Here is a 15284-nt window from a genome sequence, read left to right as displayed (position 1 = left end):
TCTTTATTGATAACATAAACCCTCTTGGCACTCTGCAGTAGCAAGGGAGAAAGATAACAGACATTAACAAGTCAAAGATAAAGTGTGCTGACGTAGAAGTGGATCTGCGAGAATGGTTGTTCTGTAAAAGTGTTGTTACATTCAGCCTTGCCCTCATAAATATGAAGCAGTCATTGAATATTATCAGAGCTCAGCCTGTTTGTGTTGATATTAACTTATTGCTAAGGGTAGAAAGGGGTTTCTAGAAATGCAATATCCTATGGAACTACACTTTCACTGTTGTATGTGTTTAATGTACTTTCAACTACAACACTTATAGACACAATCACACACATTAAAGAACATAATCATCTGTATCACTCAGGGGGCATATAGGATGTTTACCAGCAGCACCTGTCTGAAGCACATGATTCTGAAAATACGACGAGATGCACGCAACTTTGAGCGATATCAACACAACCGCGACCTTGTCACTTTCCTCAACAAATTTGCGGATACTCAACTGGAGCTCCCCAGAGGCTGGGAAATCAAAACAGACCAGCAGGGCAAGGTGAACTCTTCTAAAAAACCTTTATGCAATGATTCTTGATCTATGGATTCAAGTTGTCTACAGTTTAGTTCAATATAGAAGTAATGCCAAATTTTAATAATAATAATATAATGATGATGATGTTAATAATAATAATTATTAGTAGTAGTAGTATTAGTAGTAGTAGTAGTAGTATTAGTAGTAGTATTAATAATAATTTATTTGTGGAATATGTTATTTATGGAAAATATTTGTCCATACATATACAAATACTAATTACGTGCATATTTAATTAAAAATAAATACTCATTAAACACTCATTTATGAACCCTATAATTTTATTTTAATATAATTGATTTGATGTACTATATTAATATTTAAAAAAAAAATACTTTCCATATGCATACATATTTTTAATTACATGCATACTTAATTTTTCATTAAAATAAAATAAAATAAATTAACAGTAATTTATTTAACCTGTAATTGATTTTTATATTAATGACTTACATAATATATTTAAATAAAAAAAATGTCAATACCCATACATTTGTAAGTACATACTGTACATATTAATAAACAAATGTATAAAACATAAATCATTTTATTAGCATTAATTGATGAAGCATATAGTAACTGATATTTATAGCATTGATTTATATAATATATTAAAATAAAATAAAAATATTGTTCATACATGCATATTTTAATAAAGAAAATTCTATTAATTAACACATTTATGATGTAATAAATTAATTCAAAAATGTCCATATACATACATATTTTAATTGCATCAAAAAATACATTACATTAAAATACATTATACATATATAAATATACATTATACAATTAATTAACACTAATTTATAGAGCCTGAAAGACTTTGAAATCTATTTCAGTATTTACTGAAAGATTCAGTTGTGTTAAGATTTGGTCAATATCAGCATGTTTACTGACATGTTGTTTGTGTTATTTTGCTTTGGTAGTCGTTCTTTGTGGACCATAACAGTCGTGCAACAACCTTCATTGACCCCAGAATTCCCCTTCAGAATGGCCGGCTGCCTAATCATCTCACACACAGACAACACTTACAAAGACTGCGCAGTTATAGTGCAGGAGAGGTACAAACAGACAAGCACTCACATATATGACAATAGATTTAAAGCTTTCAGATTATGGTCATGTATGATCAATCACATTATGATGATGATGTGGGTTGTGTTATCTCAGGCATCAGAGGTGTCCCGCAACAGAGGAGCATCACTTGTGAATAGACCTGGACACAGTCTAGTAGCTGCTGTCAGAAGTCAATGCCAGCCTGATTCAGTGCCTCTAGGTTAGTTAACAGAGACATGACAACTTTCACTTGATGGTGATTGTGACCAAAATGTCAGACAGACAACCTAAGGAAATACATTATTAGAGAGGGAATAATCATACTTTATATTCACACTAAATCACTATGTGATGCTGGCCTTAAATGCAAGTAAATGCAGTTGTTTGTATGGTTTCAACCCAGTTTCACTAATTCATATGAGATCTCCTGAAATCATTAGGATTCTCCTTTTTGACTTTTTTTTTTCTTCTTCATGCTCAGCTTACAATGACAAGATTGTGGCTTTCCTCCGTCAACCAAACATACTGGATGTGCTGCAGGAACGGCAGCCCGGTCTAGCCAGGAATCACACACTCAGGTGAGACGATCACACATGGTCATATTCACATGATCATGACTGAGCGTAACAGTGTCTCAAGCATTTTTGTGATATTGAATAGGTTATACTCAGAAACAGTCAACAGATAAATAAAGCAGCATTTCCATCCCATCAGAGAACATAATCATCATTTCCGGGGAAATTGGTGCAAAAAAGAATCCTCAAAAATCTAAATTTACTGTGACCCCTGAATATATCCAAAATCTTGTGTCTCCCATACACTGTGCATTGTACTGTGGTGTTATTCCTATATAGTATTGACATAAAGTCTCTGAGTGAGTTATAGAAAGGGTAAAGTTACAGTCTTACACAATATAAATGCATCAAATGCACTTAAAAGAGCAAAGTTTTTTGACAGTTACTCAGTATTTAACTTTGTATATACATTAACTCATGCATTTAGACAGGCTCTATTTCACTAATGTAGCAAGCTGATCATTATCTTAATGGAATTCCTCAATGCAGCCTGTTATAATTCCATTCAACAAGGTGAAGTGCATTATTGTTTCATTAAAAAACAATAAGCATGCCCTGAGATTAGACCTTTCAGCAGACACTCACGATAGAAAGCAAAAGTCGAAACATGATATTGCATGAATGTTTAAATGCATTTGGTGGTCTCCATCCATGTTTCCTGCCAGGGAGAAAATCCATTACATCAGGAGTGAGGGTCTACAAGGTGTTGAAAAGCTGTCTTGTGACGCAGACGTGGTTATGCTATTAAGGTACTAACCCTAATCCTAACCCTCATCCCTAACAGAACAAAGTTTTAGGAGAAATTTGCGTGAGTGAGTTCAATGCTTCATGTTGTAGTTTTGCAAACCACAACCACTAACCAGACTTGACAGGCATAATATGTCAGTGTCTTGGAACACAGTCATCACTCATTTTGGCAGTGTCTTGGCAGTCGGATTACTCCTCAAACAAAGCCACTTTGACTTATGTCTCACTCACATGAAGCAGCATGCAGGACTTATGATACAGATATATAACAAATAATTGGCTTAATTAAATAGACATTATCTCCAAAAACATAATACATTTTTGTATACTAGATACAAACAGCCACAATAAATTAACTAAAAAAACAGGCTAAGCTAAATGTTTTCATTTATCTTGAAAAAGAAAAAAAATGCCACTATAATAATTTAAATAAAGACTTTTTTTATTTTTGGGTGAAATAGTAAACTGTAGTGCTGTGAAAAAGTAAAAAGTCCTGATTTCTTCTGTTTTTGTGTATATCTCATACTAAATTGTTTCAAAAATTCAAACAAAATCTAACATAAAACAAAGGCAATCTGAGTAAACATAAAATACAGTTTTAAATGATAATGTTATTTATTGAAGCAAAACAGTTAACCAATACCAACTGGGCCTGTGTGAAAAAGTATTGTTTTATATTGTTTTATAGTTACTAAATCCTCAAATCTATGAAACTGCATTCATAATGGGGTTCAGCTGGACTATACACAAACAGATCTGATTACTGCCAGCCTTATTCAGTCAAATCAACACCTAAATAGAACTTTTTCAGCAGCATGAAGTTGGCTAAAAGGTGTCACCCAATAGCACACTATGCCAAGGTCAATTCCAGAAATGATAAGGAAAAAGGTGATTGAAAGCAGTCTGGGAAGGGTTACAAAGCCATTTGAAAGGCTGTGGGACTCCAAAGAACCACAGTGAGAGCCATTATCTCCAAATGAAAAAATTTGGCACAGTAGTGAACCTTCCCAGAAGTGGCCGACCTTCCAAAATTCCTCCAAGTGCACAGTGACGACTCATCCAGGAAGTCACAAAAAAGCCAAGGACAATGTCCAAAGAACTGCAGGCCTCTCTGGCATCAATAAAGGTCACTGTTCATGACTCCACTATCAGAAAGACACTGGCCAAAAATGCCATCCATGGAAGAGTGGTGAGGTGAAAACCACTGCTAACCCAGAAGAACATTAAGGCTTGTCTGAATTTTGCCAAAACACACCTTGATGATCCTCAAAACTTTTGGGAGAATGTTCTATGGACTGATGAGTTGTAAGTGGAACTGTTTGGAAGACAGGTGTCCCATTACATCTGGCATAAATCAAACACAGAATTCCACAAAAAGAATATCATACCTACAGTCAAGCATGGTGGTGGTAGTGTGATGGTGTGGGGATGCTTTGCTGCTTCAGGACCAGAAAATCCTAAAGGAGAACGTCCGGTCATCAGTCCGTGAGTTGAAGCTCAAGCGCAACTGGATTATGCAGCAAGACAATGATCCAAAGCATAGGAGTAATCCACCTCTGAATGGCTCAAAAGAAGCAAAATTAAAGTTTTGGAGTGGCCTAGTCATAGTCCTGACTTGAACCCGATGGAGATGCTGTGGCAGGACCTTAAACGGGCAGTTGATGCTGGAAAACCCTCCAATGTGGCTGAACTAAAGCAGTTCGGCAAAGAAGAGTGTGCAAAATTTCCACCACAGCGTTGTGAAAGACTGATCTCCAGTTATCAAAAGCTTTTGGTTGCAATTGTTGCTGCTAAAGATGCCACAAACAGCTATTAAGTTTTAGGGGGCAGTTAGTTTTTCACATGGGTGATATAGATGTTTGATAACTTTTTTGCTTCAATAAAAAAAAAGAAAAAACATATATATTTGAAAACTGTATTTTGTGTTTACTCAGGTTGCCTTTGTTTTATGTTATACCTCATTTAAAGATCTAAAACCATTTAGTAAAAACTGAAGAAATCAGGATGGGGGCAAATACTCTTTCACTGCACTTCTTTTCTCACACTTATGTCTCTTTAAACCCGTGTTTCACCACAAATGCTGCTTCATACCCTTTCTTTCTTACATGGAACTCAAAAGGGAAAAAAAGCCATCTTTTACCATATAGATGAAATTACTGACGTCACACAGCAGGCAACTGCTCTTCCAGGTTCTTTTGCGCAGCAGATTTCATTGGTGGATATAATGATATTGTGATGATAATAGTCTTTTAAACATTATATAATGTAACAATGTTTTTTTAATATCAATATAAAGTTGTTACAAATGTATATCTATTGTTTACAATAAAGAAATAGACAGTGTGTAGGTTCATTTTAAAAATGTTGACAAAACCAACAAGTATGATTTTGTATGATTTTGTGGGTAATGCAACAGGTCATCTGTAGGAAATTGGGGGGGGGGGGGGGGGTTCAAACACAAACAGCACTTCTTGGCCATTCTCAGCTCAATTTGACTAAAGCGCCCTCTATCTGGTTTGTCAAAAGAGCCCCGAAGTGCCAGAGCTGAGTGTTTGTTTGTTAACTTTTTTTAAACAGAACTTTCATCTATAATGAAAGTGAATATTGACTCTGGGCTGTCAAGCTCCATAAGTGAAAAAAAAAACAAAAAGAAAACACCAGATAATCACAGTTAATGTAGTTGATGTGACTCATGCACTATTTTCTTGTGCACTAAGTCTTCTGAAGGTTTATGAACAATTTGTGTGATGAACAGTCCAAAATAAAAGATGTTTTTCACTCGCAAAATCGATTTAAATTGTTGATCAACTCCAGTTAAAAACGCACAAATATCAATAGCACATCAAACCTCATTGGTTTTGTATCACATCAATAGCACATCAGTTACATCAAACCTCATTTGTTTTTTCATCACGATTTATGATATTTGTTCATAAGACACCCAAGAACCAATGAGGTTGAAGTTACTGAGGGGTCATCATATTTGATTTGTGTGCCATTTACAGGAGTTGATCATAAGACTGGGCGATATGGCCAAAATTATTATAGCAATATTTTTTTTCAAGTTGTTCAATAACAGTATTAATCAGGATATACATTTAATACCATTAATGGGGATGGAAATGCATTCCATATGATTGTGAGACCTCAAGAATGAATGTGAGTGTAACTTTCCACAAGGTAAGCTATCTTTTCATTTAAAGTTCACGAAGTATACTAAGTTAAGGATTTCATCATAAGGTGTGTGACTTCTTTTCGAAACAATTTCACTGTTTTCAGCAGACATTTGACTCTCTTCATGCTCATTTATTTTTACATTTCTGACAATGTTCTTCTTCCTGATTTTGGCCTGATGCGTGTCAACTACATAACCTGTGCATGATGTAATTGCTGTAGCCTAAAAGTCATTAGCGGACGTGACAGCGCTATGGATCATGAAAAAACGCTTAAAGGAATAGTTCACCCAAAAGTGAAAATTCTCTCATTATTTACTCACCCTCATGATATCCCAGGTGTGTATGACTTTCTTTCTTCACCAGAACACATTTGAAGAAAAATAGAAAAATATCTCAGCTCAGTAGGTCCTTAAAATGCAAGTGAATGGAGATTTCTCTTTTGAAGCTCCAAAAATCACAGATAGTCAGCATAAACATCATCTATACCAGTGTTTCCCAACCACTGTGCCGCAGAAAGATTGTCAGGTGTGCCGTGGAACATTATCAAATTCCACAAAATAAATAAATGCATGAAAAAAATTTTTTTTCAGGGATCCAAGCTCCTCACCTTTCAGAGAAATTCGCCATTTTGAAACCATAATCGGTCACTTTTGTGATTGTGAAGAGCAATGATTAATGTGCAAAAGTGACTGATATTTATACGCGTTAAGGGTCTTTCACATGACTCGCGTCAGCGCTGCAGAATACATTGCAGTCTATGAAGTGACGCCACTTTACACCAAAGTGTTTTTCACACACGTTTTTGCTTCACCAATAATATCTTTGAGAGTACTAAGCAACAAGAAATATTTAAAAACATTGAATGTCTCATAATTTCTTTTAATTAAATATGACCTTATTGTTTACGAATATCAGAGACTACAGTTATTGAACTCATTTAAATTCACCAAGAAAACACTAAGACCTAAACATAAACAAGTCCTTTTATTACTTTCTGCTATCAAAACAACTGCAAGCTTTTATTCTCTCTTCCAAATACATGTTTTCAACATTTATTGTGCACACCTCCCGCTTTTTTACGTGGCAAACTCGTAAAATCGCCACTCTGTGACGCTTTCTGTAACTCTTGTCATGTTGAGGGCAATGCGGCGCTTGACGCTGGCTTTGAACGGAGCGTTGACGCCTCGACTCAACTCATGTGAAATGTGCTTTACAATGATGAAAGAACATTATTATTATTTGTCTATTATTGTGGTCTTTTCAGATAAAAGTCATGCTCAGCAGTTTAAATATGCTACTGTAGGAAAATGATACCGTACATCTGCTTTGTGTTTATAATTCTTATACTGAAGTCAGTAGATTTGCAAGTTTTAATAAAGGAGAAGGCAAGGACGTTATTGAAACTCACTAATATTAGACTATTATTGTTGTCTTTTTGATGAAAAATAATGCTCACACTGAAGGAAGACAATAGATCTGCTTTGTTCTTTTAATGCTTAAACAATATAAAGTCTCTTGGTAGATTTCGGTCATGAACGAATCAAAATGATTCACTGACTCACTCATAGCACATAAGATGCTCATTTGTTGCCACCTAGTGACATTTCCAGAAGGGGTCACTGAACTAATCAGTTAATAAAATTGAACAAATTTGTGAAACAGATTTTATTTTGAAACTTTATTTTTTGTAAACTTGAATAAACTTGAATCACTAAAATAGCTGGAATTGGTGCTTTTAGCTTATTCTTTAAAAAAAAAAAAAAAATGTCCGTGGACCAGTGATTGTCTTACCTTTTTTGCCCCTCATGAGTTTGCATCCCTGTAATTTGTTGTGGCATTGCAAGAACAAATCTACAAATTAGAAAGGAAGCAAATTTGTTGTTTTTTCATTACCCATTTAGCGCTCTTGCCACCTGTGTCCTCACAGCGTAGCCTACCTATGTGACTTGTTTTTTTTTGTTTTTTTTGCATAGTCGAATTTCAAACATTACAAGTAAACACGCTACTAAGATGGACAGAAAACATGGACAAGTTTCTTGAAAAGGGAAAATATTGACGATGGTTAGCCTATGTGGGATAGTGGTGTGCCGTAGAATGTTTTAGTTGTAAAAAGTGTGCCGTGGCAGAAAAAAGGTTGAGAAACACTGATATATACGACTCCAGCTGTTAAATTAATGTCTTCTAAAGCAATACGATGGTTTTGGTGTGAAAAAGATACATATTTAAGTACTTTTTTTTTTACTCTAAATCATGCTTCCAGTCAGCCACGGTACGCATGTGACGTAATCACATTTTGCATTTGAAACACAAGAACTGGCGCATGTGTGTCACAGCCAGAATAGCAGCGCTGTTTACAAGTGAGGAGGAGGAACGCTGTACAGTAACTTGGTTGGTTTTGGTTTAGAACTGTCCTTATCTGTTTCTTTACTCACAATGGTGCATTTGTATGCTTATCCTGGATGTCTCAACCGAGTGGAGAACATGAGATTATGTCTGTATCATGGCAACGTGAATACGTCACACGAGAGACTGCTTGGACTCCACCCTCTCATGAAGCTTACCGGAAGCAATGATTTATAGTTAAAAAGTTCTTAAATATTGATCTTTTTTTCGCACCAAAAGTGATCATATCGCTTTAGAAGACATTAATTTAACCGCTGGAGTCGTATCGATGACGTTTATGCTGACTGTTTGTGATTTTTGGAGCTTCAGAAGAGAAATATCCATTTACTTGCATTTTAAGGACCTACTGAGCTGAGATATGTTTCTATTTTTCTTCAAATGTGTTCTGGTGAAGAAAGAAAGTCATACACACCTGGGATATCATGAGGGTGAGTAAATAAAGAGAGAATTTTCATTTTTAGGTGAACTATCCCTTTAACTAAAAAGTACATATATCAACAGCAATGGTGTTGATGTCGGATTTGCTGTTGTGTTCAGTCTTCAGTCTGCACAAGACATGCATAGTCACCATTCCAAAATTTCAGCAGTCGGTAGGAAATTTTGATGATTCTCTAGACCAATTTTGATACTACAACAATGTTTTTACATTAATACCTCACTAAGTCTACCTCACAAAGAAATGTTGACGTGTATTTGACTATTTAGGCATGTCTACATTAGCGCAAGTGCTCTTGGAGCATGCGCATGTAAAGCACACACACATAAGCCGCCTGTCAGTGTGCGGCTTAGAAGTGAGGACTTTAAGATTTTATCAAGATCGACCAGTGGTTGTCTTGTGACTGATATTGACACACCCCTGGTCTAGATGTAGAACATAGGCTAAATATCTCAAATTACTCAAAAGTTTATCATTGATATAATTTTTTTTGTTTGTTTGTTTTTGGATAAATACCAAGAACATTTTATCGCCCAGCCCTACTTGATCAATGATTTGATTTCACTAGCCGCACTGACTATTTTTACTGTGGTTTTATGGTCAATATTCACTTTCATTATATGGCAAAAATACAAAAATAAAATCCTTTGTTTCATGGAAGAAAGAATGCCATAGGGGTTTGGAGCGGTTTGAGAGTAAATTATGACAGAAGTTTCATTTTGGGGTGAAATATTCCTTTTAATGTAACAAGTAAAACGTTTCATGTTTTTGCCTGTTTCTACAGTATTTCGTTTTTCATAAAGTAGTAGTTATTTAGAGTAATAAAGTAGTGGTTAAAGTAGTTGTTATTTAGCAGATACTTTATGCACATTTAGTGCCGGTCCTAGCCTTTTGGGGGCCTTGAGCAAGGCTTTGTCTGGGGGCCCCCCATCCGTGTGTCCGTAACCCCCAAAACGATCCCCCCACCCATTGAGCCCGTCTTACAGAGCAGTTTCGTAGTAAACACTTCATTTGAAACAGTTAATTTTAAGGAACATTAGTATTTATTACTTTTTATAGTGGCAATAATCCAATGATATATAAGGTGCCAAATTTTAATAAATAAAAGTAAAAGGAACATAAGGCCAGTCTGCTGGGTCAGTTGGCAGGGCACTTGTTGGCTCTACATTACCAGGGTCAGCACTGGTAATGCTGGACTAACTGATGAACTTGAGAATTGTTCCAGAAGGCATACAAAAAAACCCCACAAAAAACAAAAACAACATCATTTATAATGGCCTAACACAGTAACAGTGCAAAGTGATGGTATTATTTCACTATCCTGGTGCATTTTTCTCATTTTTCAGCTTATGACATGTAGTAGCTAACAGTAGTCAAAATGCCTATCTACATGTTACGTATCTCGTTAGCTGGCACATGTCCGAAATCGGAAAACAATATTAATTAAATATAATAATTATAATATCCCCCTAATCCCCCTTTTACCGTTATGGTTATGTTTGCATCAAGGAGCTTTGCTGTTTGTATAGCCACATACCAGTACTTGGCTGCTTTTAACGTCTTTGACAGTGTGGGGGCGCCCTGGCGGATCGGGGGCCCTACGCAACTTGCATATATTGCGTATAGGGAGGACCGGCACTGAGCACATTTATGGTGACCTGGAGCAACATGGGATAATGTACCTGATGAAAGGAAACAATGGTGATAGGTAGCTCAATGGGGTTTGACCAGCAACTTTCAGGTTACCAGCTCTGCACCACACAACACATAACACAATAAAACACAAACAAATGAATAAATAAATGTTTTTTTGTAAGTGTTGTAATATTATTGTTCTCTGTCATGCAGTCTGTTTGAGGAGGAGATCATGTCTTTTATTCCATCTCACTCCTTCCACCCCGGCCTCAGCTTCTCTCCACGCTGTTCTCCTGGCTCCTCACCACAGAGCTCACCTGGTATGACCAGATCTCTACAATAATTTGAACTTACTTTTTCACTTACTGTTAAAAAAAACACACAAAAAAAACAATTGTATGCATCATCAATTTAGTTCATGTCATCATGAAAAACAAATGTACCTTGTTTACTTCCTTAATACATGTTCCTGGACCAGAAGAATACATTAACACAGACAAGAGCACTAGGGCACCACATTGCCAACACGTGGTCCGGTTGAACATATTAAACATGCGTTCTATTGTTACTGTGATGGTAACAAGCCTCAGTACTCAAAGGGGTGATAGAGCTACCTTCAAAATGTTGTGCCATAAAACCGGATGTTTTTTTATCAAGGTAAGTTAGGGTGCTCAACAAGATTTTCTTTAAACGGTTGCTCCGTCATGACAGTAGACTTGAAAGAGAAAGCTCACCGTAGAAGCAGACAGTTTAAATTAATGGCTCTGTTCTGGATATGATGGACATGGTTTTTTAAAAGCTTTCATCAAGCTATAGTTACTAGGATTTATATAATTGCGAAATTGTTTAGGCCGAACAGTTTCGTGTATGAGGATAGAAACTAAAGGCAGTATTAAGACCAGACAGCAGACAACCATTTTACATGCTAAAGACCTTGGCCAGATGCCAGCAAACTGACTTTTATTACCAGATTATTATCTTAAAGATGATGTAAGCGATTTTTTCATGGAAAAGTATGCAAAAAATGTTCCTACTCTCTTAAAGATTTTAATGAAATAAGTGTCCTGTGATATCTCATCAGTCTCTGTGACAGCTGTAGACTTTGTAAACAGCAAATACAAAATGTGTCCGTGGACCAAGGACATTGACGCTTTTCACCCGTCAATAATTTTGCTTGTTCTTATAGTGTTGTATTTGAAGCGAATCGTTGAGGCTATGATTCATAGTGTTTGTCAGTTGAGGGCGCTATTGTGCCACTGTTGAATATGACAGCCACAAGAACAAACAATGCTGCCCTTTTACTTTAGCAAAATTATCTTTGGAGGGTGGAGTTTTGGAATGAGGGGGCGTGGCTAATTCAACGGCTCAGTCACGTGAAAGCTTCAGAATGCTAAAATCGCTTGCAGCACCTTTAATATCTAATAAACCATTGCTTATTTACTTTCTCAATTCCAGCCTTCCACATTCTACCTTCTCAGGCTGTCTTCTGAAAGCCCTTTTAAATTTATATGGAAACACAAGCCAGTCTCTTGTGTGTAGCACTGCATGCCAAAACACAGCAAAGCCCTTTCCTTAACAAGGCAAGAGTAATCATTCTCTACATCAGTTCTTCGCAAGCCACACTATTGGTTGTTGCCACGTAGTTGTGGTTGCAATCAGGCCAAATCACAGCGGCTCTTGGCCATTCCTCTTGAAAGGACTGTTCTTTCATTGTCTTTCATAATATACACTTATAGTACCTGTGAGAGGTGACTTTGGGTGACTTAATTTCCCAGCAGTAACATCCCACTGTGCTGCACAACATTCTAGCACTAGTTTAATGAGCCTGTATGGTATGCTTGTGATAGCTGGGGTTTGTTGAGCATTGGAATGTTGATGAGAATTTATAAATTAAATTATTTCACCGTGTGATGCTGACAAAGCCTGCTCCACTTTCTTTGTTGTTTTCAAGTGGTCACCTGAAAAATAGGCAATCAGACGTGTAAAAATGCATTTAGATGCAATGTTAGCAATGGTACAATGTGTTTGTATTTTGACAGGCTTGCAGAGGGCTAGAGCGCCTGCTCCATACCGCCGAGATTTTGAAGCGAAACTTCGCAATTTTTACAGGAAGCTGGAGGCAAAAGGCTATGGCCAGGGGCCAGGAAAAATTAAGTAAGTGTGCCTTTGCATTTGTGTATGTTTTTATTATTATTATTATTATTTATTTTTATTTTTTATTTTTATTTTTAGGATGTGACTGAGAGAGACACAAAGAGAGAGATGAATGTATTCCTTTTTTTTATTTTTTATTTTTTTTTATATCATGCATGGAAAAAAATATTTATCTGAAAGATGCTTTTAGTTAAAGCACATTTAAGATATACATTTTTGCTTCCTGGAATCGAACCCGTGACCTTGTTTCTAGCACCATGCTCTACTACTTGCTAACATTTTACACTAAGGTTGTATGGTTAACATTAGTGTCCTAGTTACACATATTACATGTAATGACTGTAGTAATAACAGCAAATTATGCATAATTACAAGCAACTAACCCTAAACCAAAACCTAACCATAAACCTATAGAAAGTACATGTTGTTAATTAATATTACTCAGTACTTACTTGTGTAATTACACTGTAACAATGAAACTGTAAAATAAAGTGTAACCCAATACTTTTACAACATTTATTAATCTTGCTTAAAGTTAATTTCAAGATAAATTAATACATTTTTTCCATTATTTGCAAGTATAGGAAAAATGTACATATACATACAACAATAAATACTTGTAAATAATTATTGTTCATTGTTAGTTCATGATACCTAATCAATTTACTAATGTTAACAAGTAGAACCTTATTGTGACGTGTTACTCAACATGTTTCTATCAATTTCTTTCTCTCCTTGTACCATTCAAATTTCATGTAATGTTTAAGCTATACATTTGACAAGTGTGAACTAAGATCTGTATTCAGCAGTGTACTGTTAACTTTGTGATATCACATTGATGTTGATGAGGTATCATTTTGTTATGCTGAAGGCTAATCATTAGGAGGGAACATTTACTGGAAGGCACCTTTAATCAAGTGATGGCATACTCACGCAAAGAGCTCCAGAAGAACAAGCTGTACATCACCTTTGTCGGAGAGGAAGGGTAAGTCCACTGTGGGACAATGGCTGTGTTCGGAATAACATTCTACTGTACTACTCTTACTATTTTGCATGTAGGGGAGAACGGGGCTAGTTGTCACACTTTTTATACCAGTGACTATTTCTAAGGGTTGGGTTGTCAATTTCTGTATAGCCACTCACCTTTATGGGCTCTATTTTCATAAGCACGCAAAGTGCAGCGCTAGGCGCACCGTGCACTACGTCTTATCCAATTTTCACGAGAGTGCTAATTCTAAGTGCAATTTTCGTGCCAGGGCAAAGCACAAGTGGGTGTGGGTGGGAGTGGGAGTGTTTGCGCTAACTGTGGGTGTATTGTATGTTAATAAAGTGGTTAATAAAGTGCAATTTGCTATTTTCCTGAGAAACTGGTTATTGCACTAAGATGTTTCAAAACCACATCTGTTTTCAGTGCAAAGTCTAAATTCAGTTCCTACATTTGCAGTTTGGAGATTCCACCATTAGGTGGTTATAAAGTTCATGTCCAAACTCTGAAAATACAGTATAGTGGAACATCAAATTATGTCCCTGACGATCAGAGTTGTAGCCGTCTTATGAAATAAAAATGTATGAGATTTAACTATCTATAGGTCATGGTTTCTTTTTCAACTATTATTATCATGTTTATATTTACAATTGTATTTATGATATAATTTGGATTGGTATTTTTCCACCTGTTGTCGTAAAGAGATTTTTAAGTCACTTCAAAAGAGGCTTGTGAGAGAAGTTGGGGAGGGTAAAATGTTTGGATTTAGTATATGTTTTATTTATTTATTTATTTATTTTACCACTTTGTTATTTTGATTATTTTTTCGCTTTGTTTGAAGTGTAATTTGAATTTATAAATATTTTTGGTTTCAATAAATGAATTTAATTGTTCATAATCAAAATTGATGGGTGGAAGTGAATTCTCTGTAATTTTACAGTGTACATCCAAATCTTGAACCACAAATTCCATGATTCCAATTGTTTAACAATTGAATTACAAGAAGTTCTTTCATATTCCTCATAGTTTGGACTACAGTGGCCCATCGCGGGAGTTCTTCTTCCTGTTGTCTCAAGAGCTGTTTAACCCATATTATGGTTTGTTCGAATATTCAGCCAATGACACATACACCGTGCAGATTAGCCCCATGTCTGCATTTGTGGAGAATCATTTAGAATGGTGAGAACTCTTCCACATTATCTGTCACTCTCTCTCTCTCGCACTCTCTCTCTCATCATCCCTAATTATTGCTGCTTACACTTGGAATGTGTTTGAAGTTCAATTTTGTAGCTATGCAGTTGATGTGGAGTGTGGTTGAAGAATCGTATGCCTTATGGTCAGCTGGAAAGAAAGCCATGTAGAGACGGTCACGCGACTGCTTTTTTTTCTCTCTCATTTTGGCATTTTGACTGACAGTGAAACGGCACTGTTGTTTAGAAAATTACAGAGTTAGGAAACGAAATACAAAGGCAGATTCTCAACGTTTGTCTTGAACTTTATCCAAACGGAGGACACGTCTGGTGAATGT

General features: G+C 36.0%; 1 protein-coding gene across 6 annotated transcripts in view; it reads left to right on the top strand.

The window, feature by feature from the left end:
- The window catches only part of LOC127434716 (E3 ubiquitin-protein ligase HECW1-like), a 129180-nt gene that overhangs the window by 101139 nt on the left and 12757 nt on the right, over nt 1-15284 (top strand). For 5 of the 6 annotated variants that reach the window (XM_051687635.1, XM_051687630.1, XM_051687636.1 and 2 more), the window contains 9 exons: nt 365-550; nt 1516-1650; nt 1760-1865; nt 2127-2223; nt 2886-2969; nt 10831-10937; nt 12657-12771; nt 13643-13756; nt 14783-14935. In XM_051687635.1, coding sequence (XP_051543595.1) covers nt 365-550; nt 1516-1650; nt 1760-1865; nt 2127-2223; nt 2886-2969; nt 10831-10937; nt 12657-12771; nt 13643-13756; nt 14783-14935 — 1097 coding nt within the window. The remainder of the gene's footprint in view (nt 1-364; nt 551-1515; nt 1651-1759; nt 1866-2126; nt 2224-2885; nt 2970-10830; nt 10938-12656; nt 12772-13642; nt 13757-14782; nt 14936-15284) is intronic. The other variant, XM_051687634.1, reaches the window with a different exon arrangement.

Source organism: Myxocyprinus asiaticus, chromosome 44, assembly GCF_019703515.2.
Source record: "Myxocyprinus asiaticus isolate MX2 ecotype Aquarium Trade chromosome 44, UBuf_Myxa_2, whole genome shotgun sequence".
Taxonomy (NCBI): Eukaryota; Metazoa; Chordata; class Actinopteri; order Cypriniformes; family Catostomidae; genus Myxocyprinus; species Myxocyprinus asiaticus.
This window is presented reverse-complemented; position numbering and strand designations above follow the sequence as displayed.